Source organism: Mauremys mutica, chromosome 10 (genome assembly GCF_020497125.1).
Source record: "Mauremys mutica isolate MM-2020 ecotype Southern chromosome 10, ASM2049712v1, whole genome shotgun sequence".
Classification (NCBI taxonomy): Eukaryota; Metazoa; Chordata; order Testudines; family Geoemydidae; genus Mauremys; species Mauremys mutica.
In genome coordinates this window covers 44,081,382-44,099,844 of record NC_059081.1, presented here as the reverse complement: position 1 = coordinate 44,099,844, position 18,463 = coordinate 44,081,382, and the positions used below count along the sequence as shown (strand labels likewise).

The 18,463-nt window shown below is 43.6% G+C and overlaps 1 protein-coding gene across 4 annotated transcripts in view; it reads left to right on the top strand.

Annotated features, from left to right (window-relative positions):
* The first annotated feature begins 347 nt into the window (after positions 1–347).
* The window catches only part of SESTD1 (SEC14 and spectrin domain containing 1), a 97,844-nt gene continuing 79,728 nt past the window's right edge, over positions 348–18,463 (top strand). Inside the window, exons 1-4 of one of the 4 annotated variants that reach the window (XM_044978364.1) lie at positions 348–556; positions 3,861–3,931; positions 4,698–4,806; positions 18,366–18,445. In XM_044978364.1, the coding sequence (XP_044834299.1) occupies positions 18,391–18,445 (55 nt within the window). In that variant the 5' untranslated portion in view covers positions 348–556; positions 3,861–3,931; positions 4,698–4,806; positions 18,366–18,390. The remainder of the gene's footprint in view (positions 557–3,860; positions 3,932–4,697; positions 4,807–18,365; positions 18,446–18,463) is intronic. The other 3 variants (XM_044978361.1, XM_044978362.1, XM_044978363.1) reach the window with 3 other exon arrangements.

The window sequence follows — 18,463 nt, the reverse complement described above, 5'->3', positions numbered from 1 at the left end:
GCTGATCCTACATCGTGAGGGCAGAGGGGGAGTGCAATGTGGATGAGTGCCTGATGGTACCACGTAGGGGAAATCTGGTGAGTGTTGATCCTACCCGGTGGGGGTAGGTAATGGAGAAGGGAGAGAATCAGGGTAAGTGCCTCATGCTACCTAGTAGGGGCAGCTAATGTGGGCATTTGGGTGAGTGCCTGATGCTACCAGCTGGGGGCAATAGGGTGCTAGTGGGGGTGCCTGCTGCTCCTACCCGGTAAGGTTGAGTGGAGGGGGCGGGGGTGGCTTGGCTGGTGCATTGTTTTCCTTCGGGGTGGGGCTTGTTGTTGCCGGCTCTCTGCTGACCCTGCCCCAAACCAGCTGCAGCACCGGCTAAGGGGAGGGGGGGGGATAATGTAGCTCCTGCTGCCCTTCCCTGCACGCCGGGTCCTCGGGCAGCCGCAGCAGAGCCGGGCTGGGGCTGGGTTCGCCGGCTGCCTCCCGCAGCGATCGCTCGGCGCTGCCTGCTCGCCTCGCGGGGCTCTGCCGCCAGGCCCCGGGCAGTGGGGCCGCCGCCCCTCGCCAGGTGAGTAGCCGGGCTGGGTGCGGGGGCTCGTCCCCTGGCTGCTGGCGGCGCGGGCTGCGGCCGCGGGCTCCCCGGCGGCGGGCGGGCAGGGGTGGGGCGGGGAGGAGAGCAGGCCCTGCGGCCTGACTGGGCTTTGTTCCCCGGGCGGAGGCGGCGGGGCTGGGCTCCCTTCTCCCGGGGGGACGTGCTCCACCAGCCGAGCAGCAATTCCGGGGTCCCCTGCCCAGGCTCCCAGCCGCTTCTCTGGGAGCTGCCGAGAGGCTCCCAGGTACCCGGGTGTTTGCTGACCCCCCCTCCCCCGGGGTGACGAGCCCTAGCAGCGCCCCCCCCCGGGTTCGCTCAATCCCCGCAACAGGTTCGAGGACTGGGGGGCTCGGGGAGGCGCCCTGTGCTGCGCGGGCTCCCCCGGCACTGCGGCGGCGGCCGCCGTCCTTTGTGTTGTGTCACGCACCGAGGCAGCGGCGGCTGCGGGGGGACCCCGGTGCCGTTCCCGCCGCGGCACCCGCTGCTTTGCTCGAGCACCCGGCGCCTTTCTCCTCCCCGGCCCATGTTGCTGTGTGCGCCGCACGGCTTTGTACCCCGCCGCCACTGCCGGGTAGACTTTGCAAGGGGAAAAGATGGTGGTCTGGGCAGAGGGAAGGGTCTTTGGGGAGAGACAGGGCTCCGGAGGAAAGGCGCCAGCATCCTGGGGTGCAGAGATGTTTGGTTTATTATGGGGGTTTTTCACAGTGCCTGATCTGTACAGCTGTTGGTAAAAGTGTAATGAGGAGGCTCTGCTGGTCTTGGAGCAATCACTGTGGGGTCAGTGCCTTGGCATCCCATCCTGCTGGCTTCTGGAAGCTAAACCAGGAGCTATGGTTGCCATTTCTTTGATTTTGACAGGTCCATTGTTTTGCAATTTTGCCTTTTCCCCCTTCTGATTGTACTGCATTGTGCTGCCCATTGAGAGGTTTATAGAGAGGTTGTTAGCCAGAAATGTGTGGGAAGCACTCTCTTCCGAGTATTGTGTGTGCCCGGAGGAAGCGCTTTGGTGGCAATCTTATGAATGGAGACAATCACTGAAGCACAACCCTCTTTTTTTTTAAATGAGCAAAAAATTGGTATTGCTCATGTGGACCCACGAAATGGCACAAGACTGAGTCAATAGGCAATTTTGTCAGCTCTTTTGTTATCTCTCCTCCCCAACCCTTAAGAAAATATAATTGGTCATTGCACTGATTGCAGTCCTAAAAATGCAAGTGTCCTAATGATACCTGCAAAGGTGAAATGTTGACTTTGTTCACGTTAAAATGTGACTAAATTAATTAAATAAATTAACATTATGATTTAATGAATATTTATTTCCCTTTCCCCCTTCTTGTTTGCTATACATCTTAAATGTAATGCTACAATGTATACCATTATTGTGTATGAGAGCAGCAACTCCACAGGCAAAGCCATATTGCTCGTCTGACACCCTAGTGAGGGACTCTCCTTTTAAACTGAATAATTTATTTTCTAGTTCCCAGCTGGCATTGTCAACCCTGAGCAGTCTTCATTGTGAGAAGAAAAAAGGGAGGAGAAATGGGGTGGGAAGGGTGACCTCAGGGTGAAACAGACAGAAGTTTGGTTGGAGAGGCCTAATTCAGGAATGGAGGTGCCAACCATGAGAGGGGAAAAAAAGAACTGTAGACAGCTGGAATATAAAATTTCTCTGCAGTGATGGATGTGCAGAGTCTGCAGAATCCTACAGAGAATGAGGGGATCTCCATTGCAATATATTGCCTCCTGCAGAATCACACAAAACAGCCCTTGCCAGCTAGCTTGCAAAAAAAAAAAAATATTGATCACAATCTTGGAAATCCGAACATCCTGGCTATATGTTACAGTACAAGTAGGAAGCTTTCCCTGAAGACTGGGGTGGCCTAAGTCATCATTTCTTACTGAATCAAAAGTTTCATTTAAGAAAATGAAGCTTTTGATTCCAAAAAGTTGTGAAGATAACCTTCATTGCATGAACCAAGGTGGTGCTGTTTTCCTGAGTCTGTAGACAGGGTGTTCCAGTACCTGCCTTTGCTGCAGCGAAAAATTTTCCTAAATAGGGGAAGTAGAGTGAAAGCTAGTTTAATTGTTGTTCAGTTCTTGGGAGTCTCAGTGAAATAGACAAGAAGCAGGTCAATTTCAGCTAGCTACTGCTTGGGAGAGCTATGGAGAGAGCAGCAGGGAGGGCACTGGAGATATTATTTGGAAAGGGGAGCCAAAAAACAGTGGTAGAGAACCACAACACAATCCTCACACAATAGTCAGGAGTCTTCAGGGTAGGGGAGAAGGAGGAAAACTTTTCCCTTCCAGCTGCAAAAATTATGCTGGGGAAACCTACAACATTTATCAGCTAGATTCAGATAGACTAGTTAGAGCCTCTGAGCAGGGCCCCAAACCAGCACTGTTCTAGGAATCCCACCATCCACCCTTTTTTTTATTTTGAGCAGCTAAGGTGGGGGGCATTGCTGCTGCCCCTGGATCTGTAGAAGTGTGTACTTGCGTTCCCTGCATCTGCCTTAGTCATCTGACTAGAAAGTGTCCAGTAAATTTCTTTTCAAGCCTTGCTATGAGAGAAGTTGATGTATTTGGGTGTGTGAGAAACTTAAGGAGCTTATTTAGATTAATCACTGGCCTTGTGTGTATGACAAATACAAATCCATGCTTTTTCTTTCTTTCTGTGCATGTGGGAGTACTCCACCACCACCATAAGACACTACCCCTTATATTGAAGTATTTGTCAAAGATTTATTTTTTTTATTTGAAGGGAGTATCTTCTGATGCCTTGTGTTCTAACATAAATCTTGAGTGGAATTTGTAATAATCGAGTTTCTTTTAAGGCAATGACTGGTCCAGTTTATAGTCACATCTCTTCTCTTTTCTTCCCCACACTGTTCCCCCTTTGCTTTGCTATTTTATTTCTTTGAGGCGATCAAATTTCATGCTCTCTGTGGATCACCTCTAGCTGAAAATATACTACAAGAACAGTGGTTCTCATTGCTTTCCCACTGCTTCCGGTGCTGCCTCAGGAGCATAGCCTGCTAACTGTAACCAAGGCTGATTTCTACCATATGTTTTGATACAAAACATGCGATTCCTGCAATCCCACAGTCAACTTAAATCCCTGACTTAAATGTGTATGAATATATAATAGAAACTTTGCCCCCCTCCCATTGTGTAAGTTGTGACATTATATAAATCCTTGTAACAAGGTTTCTAAATGATAATGTATATTAAAAGCTACTTAAAAAGTATGTTTAAATTAAACTTTCATTTAAATCCACAGAAGCTCTGAGTGAAAGCTCAAACCTACATCCTTAATACATCCCATTGTACCTGGATACTGCAGCGCATATGGTAAGTAGTAATGTAATATCCATAGTTTGATTCAGAAATTTGAAAATTAAAATCTTCATTCAAAACTTGTGTAGTTCCCACCCATGTTAGAATACAGGGCATCAGAATATATCCAGACAATGGATGTAGCCGGAGAGTTAAGAAAGGTATCTCAACTGCAATTCAGAACTTCCTTATAAAGGTTTTATTGGGTCTACAGGTTCTTGAGTTTTGTGGAACATATTTTCAAATAGTTGCATTTTTAAAAACCAAACTTCAGATATGTAGTAAACTGAACTACACAATGTACAACATCTTAGTTCATAGACCTTCATAGAAAAGTTTCCCAGAATGGTGCTGTTAGTGATTAGTCTCTACAATACAATGATGGTTACAAAATCTAATCCTGGTACTGAAGTATCTTAAAATGTTTTAGGACAGAGGGTGAATGAATACAGAGAAAATAGGATGGGAGGTTTGTGAATTTTACTAGAGAGAGGAAGTTGATATGGTGAGTGCAGGGGAGAGGATTTGAAAAGCATCAGGGAGATGCATGGAGAGAAGCAGGAAGACTGTTTCAGTAGGGAAAGGTGTGGGTTAACCTGTGCGTAGACATGGAGATAGGGAGCCGCAAATAAGAGTCTGGTGTTGAAACTGTCCGCTCGATAGACTAAATTAGAAGCAAGTCTGTGAAAGACTTTGAAGTGAGGAGAAACTTATACTGGATTCTAAAATGGACAAGGAAGTGAGAGCAGATGAATATGGGGTGCTGTTTTCCTGTTTCTAGGTGAGAAGATGAGTTGCTGCATTATGGACAAGTTTGATGTTTGGAACATTGGGACCTAAAGAATCCATAAAGAAGGAAATAACAGTAGTTAAGACAAGAGGAGATGAAGGTATGAATTGGCAGATGAGTGGCTGAAACAGTGATTGATGTGAGAGTGCTGCAGAAGCGATAGGTGGATTTATAGGCCTAGGAGAGGTAGGAAGCAAATGAGAAATCAGAGTCAAGTTAAACCAGTGGTGGGTAACTTGCGGCCTGTAGGCAGCATGCAGCCAATCAGAGTAATCCGCTGGCAGGCTGCCAGACAGTTTGTTTACATTTGCATGGCTGTCCGCAGCTCCCAGTGGCTGCGGTTCACGGTTCCCTCCCAATGGGAGCCATGGGAAGCATCAGCCAGCACGTCCCTACGGCCCGTGCTGCTTCCCGCAGCTCCCATTGGCTGGGAACAGTGAACCGCAGCCATTGGGAGCTGTGGGCGGCCATGCAAATGTAAACAAACTGTCTGGTGGCCCACCAGCAGATTACCCTGATGGGCTGCAGGTTGCCCCCCAGAGTTAAACTCTTGGGTTCATGGCAGTAGGGTGAATGTGGAGTTGGTGTTGAGCCAGAGGTGGTGGAGATCTCTTTTGAATGTATTGAGTTGAAGGCTTGGTGGAACTGAGGGTTGAACAGAGAAAATAAGGCAAAAAATGAGAAAATGTTTGGGGAATGAAGTGAGTGGTTGGATTTTCTCTCAATAGATTAGGATATTCTTGGCATAGTAGTGATATGCAAGGTTGAATTTGGGAAAGAAGTGGCCCTCCTTAGTGGAATGAATTGGCATGAACACATCACACAGGTGAGGTGATATGCACTGCTTTCTCTCCCCCCCCCCGCCCCGGTTTTCTCGAAAATGTTGATTTTTAATCAGCAGAGCCCTATGCTGTGAGGTATGGCTACACTAGAGCTGCCTCTTTCCCTATGTATCATCTTGATGGCTAAGGTCCCCTGATATGATTTTGCTGACAGTTCTCAGATGTGTACCACCTTGAGGGCTTGAGGCAGGATATTATCAGTAGAAAGATGTATCATCTCTGTAGAACTTGCTCAATATAGCAGTCCTCTTGGAACTTAGTAAACTCAGGCCAAAGCCTGCAGCAAGGCAAATAATTTTTGGTCAATTTTTTTTTTTTTTGACACTGGATCGTTACTGCGGTGACTGTTAAGGTTGTACAGGGTGGGTGTGGTTTGTGTTACCTATTCTGGCCAGTTTGTTGCTGCTTATTGATTGGTTGTGTGATCAGAGGCATAGGAAGGGTACAGAAAATTAAAGAAAACAAGCACATCATGCAGTTTATAGAAGTGACCTATCTTACAAGATTTTTTTTTTTAAGTAGCTGCCCAAATACTCATTATTTTATGTGGCAACATAAGATCTAGTGAACTTCATTCTGTTTTCAACATTTTTTCAGTTACAAATATATCAGAGGTATAAGCCATTGGTGCATAAACACTGTAAGATTCATATGTCATTTGCATGTTTAGTGTGGACAAACTGCACATCAACCAGGTCAATCTAAGGTACTTCTATGGTCCCTATCACCACAGCATCTGAGCACCTCACAAGCATCAATATATTTATGCTTTCAACACCTCTGTGAGGAAGGGCAGTACTACTTATTCCCATTTTACATGTGGGGAATTGAGGCACAGAGACTAACTGACTTGCCCAAGATCACACAGGAAGTCTTCTGCAGAGCAGGGACTTGGAACTGGAAGACAAGAGTTCTAGACTAATGCCCTAATGGCTAGACCATCCTTCCTCTGTGTTTATAATTAATAGAGTTTTGTTCTCTTGTGTGTGGAGGATTATTATGCATATCTTCCATCTCATGCATCAAAAGCAGACTACTCCCAGAAAAAGATTTTAAAAGTACAGAAGGTCCTTGAGGGTATTACAAAGCTCAGACGAAAGCTTACTCTTGAATTTTGCATGTTGAAAGATTGTTCACAGGGTATCAGAGATACAGTTGTCTAGATAAGAGATTTTTTTTTTGTTAGTCAAGGAGGCAGAATTTCATTCTTTGTCTCTTCTCTAGCTTCTGCTTGGCTTCATTATCTTAAATGTTAAGCATTTCTGATGTGGACATCATGGTAACAATAGGAACCCAAATATATAAGTTCTGGTTTAGAAAATTAATTATATAAAATATACACACACACCCTTCTCTAGTACCACTGCGGAGTATATGGGAACAAAATAATATAATTTTCAGTAGTGTCACTGGGCCATACAGATCATATTGAAATGTTCCAGGGCCCTGGTTGAGACCAACCTACTAATTTTCACTATAACCTAAGCCAGTCTTGTATATTATCATGCGGTCTTAAAGCTAGCTTGTTTTCCTCTATCACTGTCACAAAACGAATGCCAAGTTCTAATCTCAAACCCTAGAGAGTGTTTATACTTAAGTTTCTCCACATTGCTAGCAGTTGTACTCCATCAGTACAGCTGTTTCTCTGGTTGTATTTTTTTTTCCCCAGCTGCTTATGGTTTGGAATCATCTACTCCATCTCTTCTCTCACAATTCTATTGTTATTCAGCAGCTTTACAAAATACTTCCTGACTGCCCTCAGCCATAGAAGAAGGGAAATTAAAGGTTTAGGTGCTATCTCTTCATCATAGTCTGTTCTTTCATCATAGCCTTTGTTTTAGATCTGCTCCTGAATGATTTAGAAATCTAGTGCCATATCTTAGCACACTTTTGTTATTGGTTGGTTGGTGGGGAAAATATAAGAATGGCCCTACTGGGTCAGAGCAAAGGTCCATCTGGCCCAGTATCCTGTCTTCCAACAGTGGCCAGTGCCAGGTGCCCCAGAAGGAATGAACAGAACAGGTAATCATCAAGTGATCCATACCCTGTTGCTCATTCCCAGCTTCTGACAAACCGAGGCTAGGGATACCATCCCTGCCCATCCTGGCTAGTAGCCATTGATGGACCTATCCCCCATGAACTTATCTACTTCTTTTTTGAACCCTGTTATGGTCTTGGCTTTCACAACATCCTCTGGCAAGGAGTTCCAGAGGTTGACTGTGTGTTGTGTGAAGAAATACTTAGAAGGAGAATCTAGCCTCTTACTCTACAGTTGATGGATATTCATCCCATGACTCTGGAGCTGCATGTGGGTCTGGGAAGATCTGTATATGTGGCATGTGCTGTGGTCCTCTAGCTGACTCTCCAGCAAGGCAAGGGGGATACCAATCATAATAGCGGTATTTGGGGCTTGTATATTGGACCGCATGAGGGCTGTAGGAACCATAGAGTTCCTCCCCCGGTGAAGCGGATAGAGAGGAAAAGAAGCTACTGGACTTTAAGTGAGGAGGAATAGTTGAATAGGGGTCCCATCCAGCTGAGGGAGATATATAGATAAGGGAACCCCAACTTCCACCTTCATCAGGTAGAGCAGTGGCTCTCAACCTTTCCTGACTACTGTACCGTTTTCAGGAGTCTGATTTGTCTTGTGTACCCCAAAGTTTCAACTCACTTAAAACTACTTGCTTACAAAATCAGACATAAAAATATGAAAAGTCACAGCACATATTAGTGGAAAAATTGCTTATTTTCTAATTTTTACCATGTAATTATAACATAAATAGATTGAAATATAAATATTATACTTACATTTCAGTGTATCATTTATAGAGCAGTAATAAACATGTCATTATCTGTGAAATTTTCGTTTGTACTGACTTTGTTAGTGCTTTTTATGTAGCCTGTTGTAAAATTAGGGAAATATCTAGATGAGTTGATGTACCCCCGGAAGTTCTGTGTGTACCCCCAGGGGCACGTGTACCACTAGTTGAGAACCACTGAGGTAGAGGAAGGGGAGAGAGGACAATGAGCTTTCGTTGTAATGTTCCATCTTTCTAGTTTAATATCAGATATTTATGATATGTTAATTCCTTTGTTAGAGAGAGCTCCCTAGATATTAAAGGTTGCATAACATATTTAAGAGATGGAGGGATGTCTTTTGATTCAAGAGTATTCATGTAAGAAATTACAATGCAGTTTGTCAATAAAGGATATAGAAAAACTAGACAAACTTCAAATCTCTCTTTATCAAAATACATAAAGATCCTATTTCAAGGCAGACAAGTGGTGAAGAAAGTGAAATTCAGAATACTGAAAACAATATTGATATACTTGTTATCAGCTCTTGTTTTTAAGGTTTTTTTTTCCCTACAAAATCTTTTTTTTGGGAGGGAGGTTTGGGGGGGAAATGTTTGAACACTGAGGTATTCTTGCCATGTACCACCATTGACCTTTTATCTACTTGTCTGTTTATTGCATAGTCCCTTTTTTTTCTTCAAGGCTGTTTTCCCTCAGCAATGGCTTTCCACCCATCCTGCTTTCTGGACGTTGACCATCTTAAATAAAGTGAGGGCAGGAGTGAATTGTCCTGTACCAATTGGGTCTCTTATAGTGGCAGCTGCATCTTGGGTCACTTTATAATTTGATTATTATACTAGTCAAGGGGTGTCAAACCTGCAGTCCTCAAGGGTGATGGTATTGGGAAGAAAATATGCAGTCATTGCCAGAATTGTTCTTCCCCCAGCTCCATATATACATTTCGTCAGTCCTATGGTTGCTTTATAATTTTCCATAACGCTTATGAAATATGTGTCAGCATGTCAGAGCTAATTCCTTTAAGATTCTGGGATAAATGTTATCCAGAACTACTGACATGTGTGCATGATGTATTCTGTGCTAAAGTATTCCCTTTTCTGATTTTAATTAAAAGCTATATTGATGTACTTTTAAATTATCCATCTTACTTTTGTTTTTTGTATTGAATGTTGTATTAATTTAGATGGAGTATGAGGCTAACGGTGTTAACCCAGTTATTGTCCAGTATTAAACAGTTACTTAACACTGTTTAATACTGGAGTTTGGTTTACAGCAGGGATCAGCAACCTTTCAGAAGTGGTGTGCTGAGTCTTCATTTATTCACTCTAATTTAAGGTTTCGCGTGCCAGTAATACATTTTAATGTTTTAGAAGGTCTTTTTCTAGAAGTCTATAATATATAACTAAACTATTGTTGTATGTAAAATAAATAAGGTTTTAAAAATGTTTAAGAAGCTTCATTTAAAATTAAATTAAAATGCAGAGCCCCCTGGACCAGTGGCCAGGATCTGGGCAGTGTGAGTGCAACTGAAAATCAGCTTGTGTGCCGCCTTCGGCACGCATGCCATAGGTTGCCTACCCCTGGTTTACTGAGACCTCAGCCTGCTTATTACCCTGGCAAAAACACCATTACAAATTGTTTTTAACCTTTTATTAAAGATAAAGAAAAGGAGGAAAAAACAATTAAAGCATTTGCAATGTAAAGTATTAAATAACGCTTTCATTTTAACACCATCCTGTATTCCCTTTCCCTTTAGCTGGAGAGATGTTTTAGAAGGAACCCCTTTCTGCCCCCTACCTTGTTTGACAGTCTCTTGGGTGGCATCAAAGATGGTAATTGTCCTTTTGGGGAAAAGAGAAGTTAGCTGAAATGGGCTGGAGCTGCTGTCTAAGTCCAATCCTGTTTCATCCCAGGTGGTATTTGGGAATCAGCAGGACCTGGTGATGTCATCTAGGTCCCAGTCTGGTCAGGACATCTCTCAGGATGAGTGTGACAAAAGGCCCAGGGTTCAAGGAGATTGTGGGGGTGGTAGCTATGATGGTGAAGTTTGCTCCAGTAGCTAATTCCTCCCTCTCCCCCCACCGCCAAGTCTCTTTCTTTAAGGACCCCAAAGGGAATGGTGGGGGGTGGAATAGGTCATCCCCTCACTATTTTGTCCACCAGTTAGGCCTACTTTCTGACACACCAGTTTGGATGCACTGATTTATGATTCCACACTTCTCTTGTTTACCATGCAGGATGTGAATACAGTCCTTGGCTTATATTAGGAGGCTTTTTTGTTTGGACTAATTCAGTATTTGTGTCTCCCTTTATATCTTTTCAAATCAAAATTTGTTATAGGTTATTGTGATATCTTATGAATCTTTACATACTTTTTACAGTTGAACTCACCACTAGGGTAAATTTGTAGGCCCAATTTCTTACAACATAGGGAACAACTTTTTTTAAAAGTTCAGTTGGTCAGCAATTTTAGAAGAATTACTGAACTTAATCTCTCTCCTTAACAAATGATTGGATTTATATTTGCTCTAGTATAGACAGAAAAATGACAATCATGAGAAGAAAATGAGTCATGAGAAGAAAACAATTCTGAAATAAGAAACTTCAGGAAAAAAAACAAGATTGCTATCTTAAACCACTTGTCGGGTATTACAGTAGCTAAATCTTTATTCTAATGTAACTTTTATTTATAGTCATATATTTGCTCTTTTGCATTTAATATAGCTTTTTAAAAAACCCATCCCATGGCAAAATATCTTAGCATTTCCTTAGTGTACAATTGCCCTCAAATGGGAGCTGTCAAGGCAATGGTACATGTAGTGCCCCATAGTTGTTGTCATGGCTGCTGCTAGGCCTTCTGTAAGTGGAGTGTGTGGTGCCATCTGTCTCTGTAGCTCCCAGTGGGGAGCAGAGTGACTCTCTCCTGCTCTCCCCAAAAACATTTTTCTAGTTGGGGTTAAGGAAAGACCTTTAGCTTCATTCCTCCCCAATAATCTTCCAAAGCTGTGTAGGTTTGGTGGAAGATGCTATAATCATTCCTGCTGGGGTGGGAGCAAGGAGGAAATAGCCTGATAATCTGTCCGTAAGACTATTCCTGTTAGATAGAGAGCACCCTAAATAAAGCCTTTATGAAATGGGTAACTGAAAGTTTCAGGAGTATTTCAAACAAAGAATGGCTGGTTTGGAATGTCAATAATAGTGATGAAAAGGTTTTTCTCATAAACTGAAATACTTCTTTGGCTTCAGGAAGTATTGAACAAAGGAGCTATTTTAACTTATGGAAAGTAATATATGACTCTAGCTCTGAAAGCCAGTAAGTATTTTAATAATAGAGATTTTGCAGCCTCAAAAGAATAAATATTGCCTAGTCTATATCAGTGTTTGTTAGCATTTATATACATATAAACAAACACTGATTCAGACACTGTATGGCAAAATAAAAGGCTCTCCTGTTTGTTTACAGAATAAATGGCTGTTTAGTATTTTGGCTAAGATCAAGTGTTATATCACAATAACCTTTCTTGAGAAACTTTCTTGATCAGGAGAGAAGTAAAAAGTTTTTGAAACTTTGCACATGTGCTGTAAACAAGATTTTTACTAAGGTCAGCTAGTTAGCATTGGAGTGGATGAGATGAATTATAATGGAGAAACAAGAATGAATATCTGAGCGCCGTTTAAAAGAAACTTTTGTCTGAAGCATAAGGAAGATTTAGTGTGATGCTGAATTGATTAATCAGCATTTAAGGTGTATGGTGTTTTGGTAATCCTAATTTGTCTAATGCATTTAAATATAATCTGCAGAAATTCAAAATAATGTGCATGTTCTCTTTTGCTAAAAGTGTGCTGTTGGCATGTAGGTTGGTTTGTTCGTCAAAAGAAGGGCATTGATAAACACGTTGTCCTTTGGGGAATGGAGAGGAGAAAGTTTGGTTTAAAAAAAAAAAAAGCCACACTAGCAGAGTTGAAATACCTGCTTTGCAAACATCTCTAACCAAACCTCGTTTGGTGCCCAGCTGTTAGTGGATAATCCAGCCTACATTCCTGTTAAATTCTGACACTATAATTCATCCTGGTACAAACCCCAAGATCGTTCTCTATTAAATGAATAATCAAGACATTAAATCAGAGGTAGGCAACCTATGGCATGCATGCCAAAGACAGCACACAAGCTGATTTTCAGTGGTGCTCACACTTCCCAGGTCGGGGCCACCGGTCCTGGGTGCTCTGCATTTTAATTTAAATTTTAAATGAAGCTTCTTAAACATTTTAAAAACCTTATTTACTTTACATACAATAATAGTTTAGTTATATATTATAGATAGAGACCTTCTAAAAATGTTAAAATGTATTAGTGACATGTGAAACTTTAGAGTGAATAAATGAAGACTCGGCACACCACTTCTGAAAGGTTGCCGACCCCTGCATTAGATGAATGTGATTCTCCCATCAGGGAGTGCAGGAAAGGCATTAGCTTGTGCCACAACACGCCCCTCCCCTGCAACCATCCAAAGCTGACTGTTGCAGCCTGAAGCCCAGCTCTGATCCACCTGCTGTTCTCCTGCCCTCTTGTGGGCTCAGTGCATTATCATCAAGTGCAGCAAATCCATCTTGTTTCCAGTGTCTCCTGAAAATTGCAAGCAGAAAGAGGTTTTTAGCTTGTATTCTCCCTCTGTCCTGCTAGTCCCCACTGAAGAGTGGGCATTGGTTATATAACATATTATCCAGAGCCCGGTCACCTGGACCCCTCCATGAATCAAATGCCTTCAAAGCTGCAGATGTTGTCACGTCATTCCTGAAGGAATACTTACCAGATCTTGCTCTATTGTACCCCAAGCAGGCTAACACCTTTCTTAATACTGCAGCAAATGGATCTCTGGTCAAGTAACTGGCATCCCAGTATAATACAATAAAAGGCTGGCTCTGATGAACACCAAGTCAGAAAATGTTCTTTTGGATTTAATTGGGCATAACTGTTCATCTAGGCATTCTCTTAATTCTATTCTGGGCTTCAACTTCTGCTTATTGACCATTATTTAACCTGCACCTCTTCCAGTTCTAGTGTGTGCTTGGAGTCGCCTGACCCCAGAAGTGCTGAAAAGCCACAGCAAATTCTGCCTTAAACAGCATTGCCTCTCCCCTGCAAAACCTTGCTCTGGGGGCAAAGCCTCTGCTGATCCAACACCCACTGTAGCATCCAATTGTACCTGTAAATTTCAACCTGGCATCCAATCATATCACTCCCTTAAACGATTTTAAAAATGCCTCCCACACTCAAGTATTTCCTCTTTTTCTTTGTCAAAATAATGAGGTTCCTTAATTGCCAAGGTGGTTGCTACTAAGTGTACACAAAAGCCCTGACCAGGACCAGGACAGTTAGGGGTAAAATTTAAAGAGTCCATAATTACATGCAACTACTTTGGAGTTACTTTGCCAAAACCCTTCATCACTTGTATTAACATACCTAATTTGTCCAGATTTTCCTTAGGTGTGATACCATTACCTACCAATTTGATTTCCAGGTATGTCATTCTCTGGGTTGTCTCTCTTTTTTTCAGTGGGTGAGTAGGACTCCCCAGGCATTCTGCCGTCTATGGAAATGTGCCTAACTGGTGAGTGAGTTCACCCAAATCACATCTTCCTGCCAAAAAAGTCATCTAGTGAGTGAGCCAATTGGTGCAAGTTAATTTCCTTAGTAACTGTCCACTCCTGCACTGCAGGAAACTGGGGCCCTCAGCTTCATACCTTAACCATGCTTGTGTTTGCAAATGAGTGTAAAGGCTCAAATATAAATAAGTGTTGTCAATATGGCTTCTTTCAGGCAGTTGCTGTTTCATCAGCAGCAATCAGGGCAGAATGGCTGCTGCATGGCCCCAGGGCTTTATACACAGGAAGGGGAGGAGCGTGAGACAATCAACTCTCCCCTCTTGCCCCAGCCTCCCAACAGCAGAAGGGAGAGGTGGAGAATTCAGTGTCTTCCCTCCCCACCCCCACAATGATCTCTACTTGTGAGTTGCATTCTGGATGTGGGAGAGGGGAAGGACACAGAGCAGTCAAGCCTGCCCCTCCCTTCTCTCGGGACCCCAGGGGTTGCTTTTCCTTGCTGGTTTGATCACCCCACCCTCTATTGGGTGTGTGATCATTTGTTCCTGATGACTAAATTAATTTGGCAGTAAGAAGCATTTTTGCTGTAATGAGAGGAAGAGTTTGTAATTTTGCACCAGGAAATTTAGCTCTTCTGCTCCGCTTCCCCTACTCAGTGTACGTCAGATATACTATAGCATCATGTTCTGCATTTATATGTGAATTTAAAAATGTACTCCAGATCAGAGTCGTAATTTGATGATAAAGCATAAAATCTATAATTCAAAGTATTTTGTATTGAGGATTTTAAAAGTTTTTGAAAACATTTCTAAAATATTTTCTGTAAAATGTGGCATGTACAGAATATATGGTACTGTGGTGGTAGAAATTTATTTGCACTTCTTTAGGATAATCTGCTTTACTTGTGTGGGTTTATCACTTGTAACACATCCCTACCAAATTCATGCTAGCAAAACCTTTATAATCCCACACTACAGGGCCGCCCAGAGGATTCTGGGGGCCCGGGGTCTTCGGCGGCGGGGGGCCCTTCCGTTCCGGGACCCGCCGCCGAAGTGCCCCGAAGGCCCGCGGCGGGAGCCCCCCGCCGCCGAATTACCGCCGAAGCGGGACCCGCCGCTGAAGCGCAGCTTGGTCTTCGGCGGTAATTTGGCCGGGGCGGGGGGGTCCCCGCCGCGGGCGTTCGGGGCACTTCGGCAGCGGGTCCCGGAACAGAAGGGGCCCCCTGCCGCCGAAGACCGGGCTGCGCTTCGGCGGCGGCGGCAGGTCCCGCTTCCCCCCCCGCCCTCGGCCTCGGCCTCTTACCCGAGCGCGCCTCCGGCGGGGCCTGAGCTCCGTCCCGCTCAGAGCCGCGTAGTGAGGGGGTGGGGCTGTGAGCTCCACGCCGAGCGGAGGCAGCTGCTCCGCCCACGCCGCTCTGAGCGGGGCGGGGCTCAGGCCCCGTTGGAGCTCCCAGCCCCGCCCCCTCACCACGCGGGGCGGGGCAGGGCTCAGGGGCTCGGCCGGAGACTCGGCGCTTTATGCGCTGAGGCTCCAGGAGGGGGGCGGAGGCGGGAGCCTCCGCTCTTCTCTTGGGGGCCCCTGCGGGGCCCGGGGCAAATTGCCCCCTTTGCCCCTCCCTCTGGGCGGCCCTGCCACACTATACCATCATGTATTCTCTCTCCCTTTTTCCTGCATGTAGGCACACACAAACAATGCACTGACCTAGTGATGTGGGTGTGATCATGGCTCCCTCTGCCTGCGGGCACTGCTTACTGTACAACTTTATATTGCCACAACTAAATAAGTTCTCCTTTAGCTCAGGTGGTGGTAGCTCAGATACTTTTGGTGCTGTTTGATGCTGTGGATTCAATCCCCACCGACGATGGGACATGGCCATGATTGGTTTTGTGCACGCGCACCCACACACAGATTTGTATAGGTGTGTGTGTGATAGATCTATGTACAAAATGTGTTCAAGTGGTGCATGCTATCACTGATGCTGATTTTCTTATAGGGCTAGATTTTATTACAAGTCATGCATTCATAGCTTTTTCAAATAAGATCTTTTTATGCTGAAATTTGTCTTAGCTCAACAATAACTTTAAAAAAGTCTGAGCCAAACCATTTCCGTCATTTTTTGAGTTACACGTGCATGGAAAATTTTTTCCTCATGTTCCAATCAGATATTTCACTCTTGGATAACTTAAAAATGAATGACGCTAGAAAATTCAAACTTGATGTGTTGCTTTCCTTGAAGCTTAAAATTCAAATCAGAAGAAAATTAACATATTCGTTTTAAAAAGTTGAGATTTTAAGTAACCAGTTTTATACATGTTTGAGCTGTGCTCTTTCTGGTTCCTTGAAAATGCATAAACCAAAAAAGCCCACCCTTGGTGGAAGGAAGGTCTTGAGTTACAGAGTGGAAGTTGGCATAAAATAACGTTGGCCTTTTGCAGGATGTGTCTTAGCAGGAGAATCCCTGTGCATATGGAAGTTGGTGGTGGTTTGGAGTTTTACCCTTGCCTTGCCTTCTATTTCTCCTTCCTGAGCCACGTCCCCAATATTGTGAAGCCCAGTTGAGAAGGAAAGTAAACTGACTTAACGTATCCATAACCCATCCCAGTGGTGGCTCTTTATTTCTCATAATGTAATGGATTTTAGCTGCTAATGAACATGGCACATTAAGGCAGTTCCATTTGTTTTTTATGTCAGTTTTCATGATAGGAAGGGGGAAATGGTCTGTGTGTATAACAGACTCCTTAGTAAGCAACATGTATTGTCAAAACGTTCTTGCAGACGTGAAAGGTCTCTGCAGAGGTAGCTATTAATATTTAGGTTTTATCTGTTTGTTGCTAGCTACATTTCAGTTTGTTTGTTTATTATGTCCTAATTTCAGTTTATTATGAAATGTCTATTCAAATTATTAACAAGAAAATTCATCAGGTGCACTGGACGGTTAAACCACCACAGTGTGTCTCCCATGGCCCAGCAGAAACTGTGTGTAAATTATTAAGATTGTGAGACGTTTGCTATGCTGCAGAGCTGGGTGAATTCTCCCCTTCAATGTGTTTTTGGTTCACTGATGCTCTTTGTGAATTTGGGCTGAATTCATGAAAGAAGGGGGAGAAAAGCAGGAACATCTCCACGTATACATTAAACAGTAGGTTAAAAGATGATGAAGCAACAGAAAGGATTAATTAGATTGTTTGCAAACAGTGTGTCTTAAGTCTGAGTTTGGTGATAAATGCATTGAGACAGTGGTTCCCAACCTTTTTGTGGCCTGTAGCACATTCATGTTTTCAGAAGAGTGTGGCGGGCGCCAACAATTTTTCAAAGCTTATTTTGTATTTGTACATTAAATAATACAAAAAATCATATTTAATATACAAAATATATGAATCCATGAGATAAAAAGGGTAATTTTTCATGTAAAAGCCGGAGAGAAGCCACGGCCCGGAGCCTGCTGGGGACAGAGAACACCGGCGCCCACAGCCTGTAGCCACAGAGAAGCCGGAGAGAAGCTGCAGCCCCATGCCTGCCAGGGACAGAGAACGCCTGCAACCTGCAGCCCCAGAGTTCTCTGTCTCCGGCAGGCACGGGGCCGTGGTTTCTCTCCGGCTTAAGCTGCGGCCCCACGCCTGCCAGGGACAGAGAACACCGGCGCCTGCAGCCCCAGAGAAGCTGGAGAGAAGCCACAGCCTGCGGCCCTGGAGTTCTCTGTCCCCGGAAGGCGTGGGGCTGCGGCTTCTCTCCCCTGCTGGGCACTAGGCAGGTGCACATAAATGCCCCGGCAAGCACCGCGTTGGGGACCACTGCATTGAGATCTTAATTTGGTAATGCATTAACTTGCATACAATATAAAGATAGTTACTCTTTTAATCATTGTAATCCTGGTACTTTGAGAGAAACCCTATCAAATGTGAACAGGAGCACTAGGTGTAGTCACGCCTAGTCCATTACACAAGAATGACAAGATTATAAGAGATGATCTGCTTATAAACTGCTTCCATTTTAACATTTTTTTCCCCCATCTTGAGTAAGGGAACTGAAGCTATGTATGTCTTATGGGTTTGTATTTTGCCTTTAGTGTGTTGAAAATAAAATGAATTTAACTTTGAAGAGTCTATGAAATTTAAGGCTAAAATAATAATAAAAAAACTAGCTTTCAGATAATAGAGAGAAATACTGGTAATAGTGATTTAAAAGATTTACAATGGAAAAATTATTGACATTGATCTGGGGTTTTCAGTTTTGCAACATAATGCAATTGAAATGTTATATCACAGTTTTGGTTATAAAGTATTCTGTGCTGCTCTCTAAAAAGTAAGTACAAAACTGTGCTGGCACAAGCCAACTCTTGTTCTAGTGTAGCATGGTAATTGATTTCCCAAAGTTGACACTCTCTTAATTTCTTGTGTTTCAGAGCTGTGAAAGTTAACTGAAGTAGAATGGAAGCTACCGTAATATTACCTATTCTGAAGAAAAAATTAGCCTTCCTTTCAGGTACAGTTTCTGATTTTT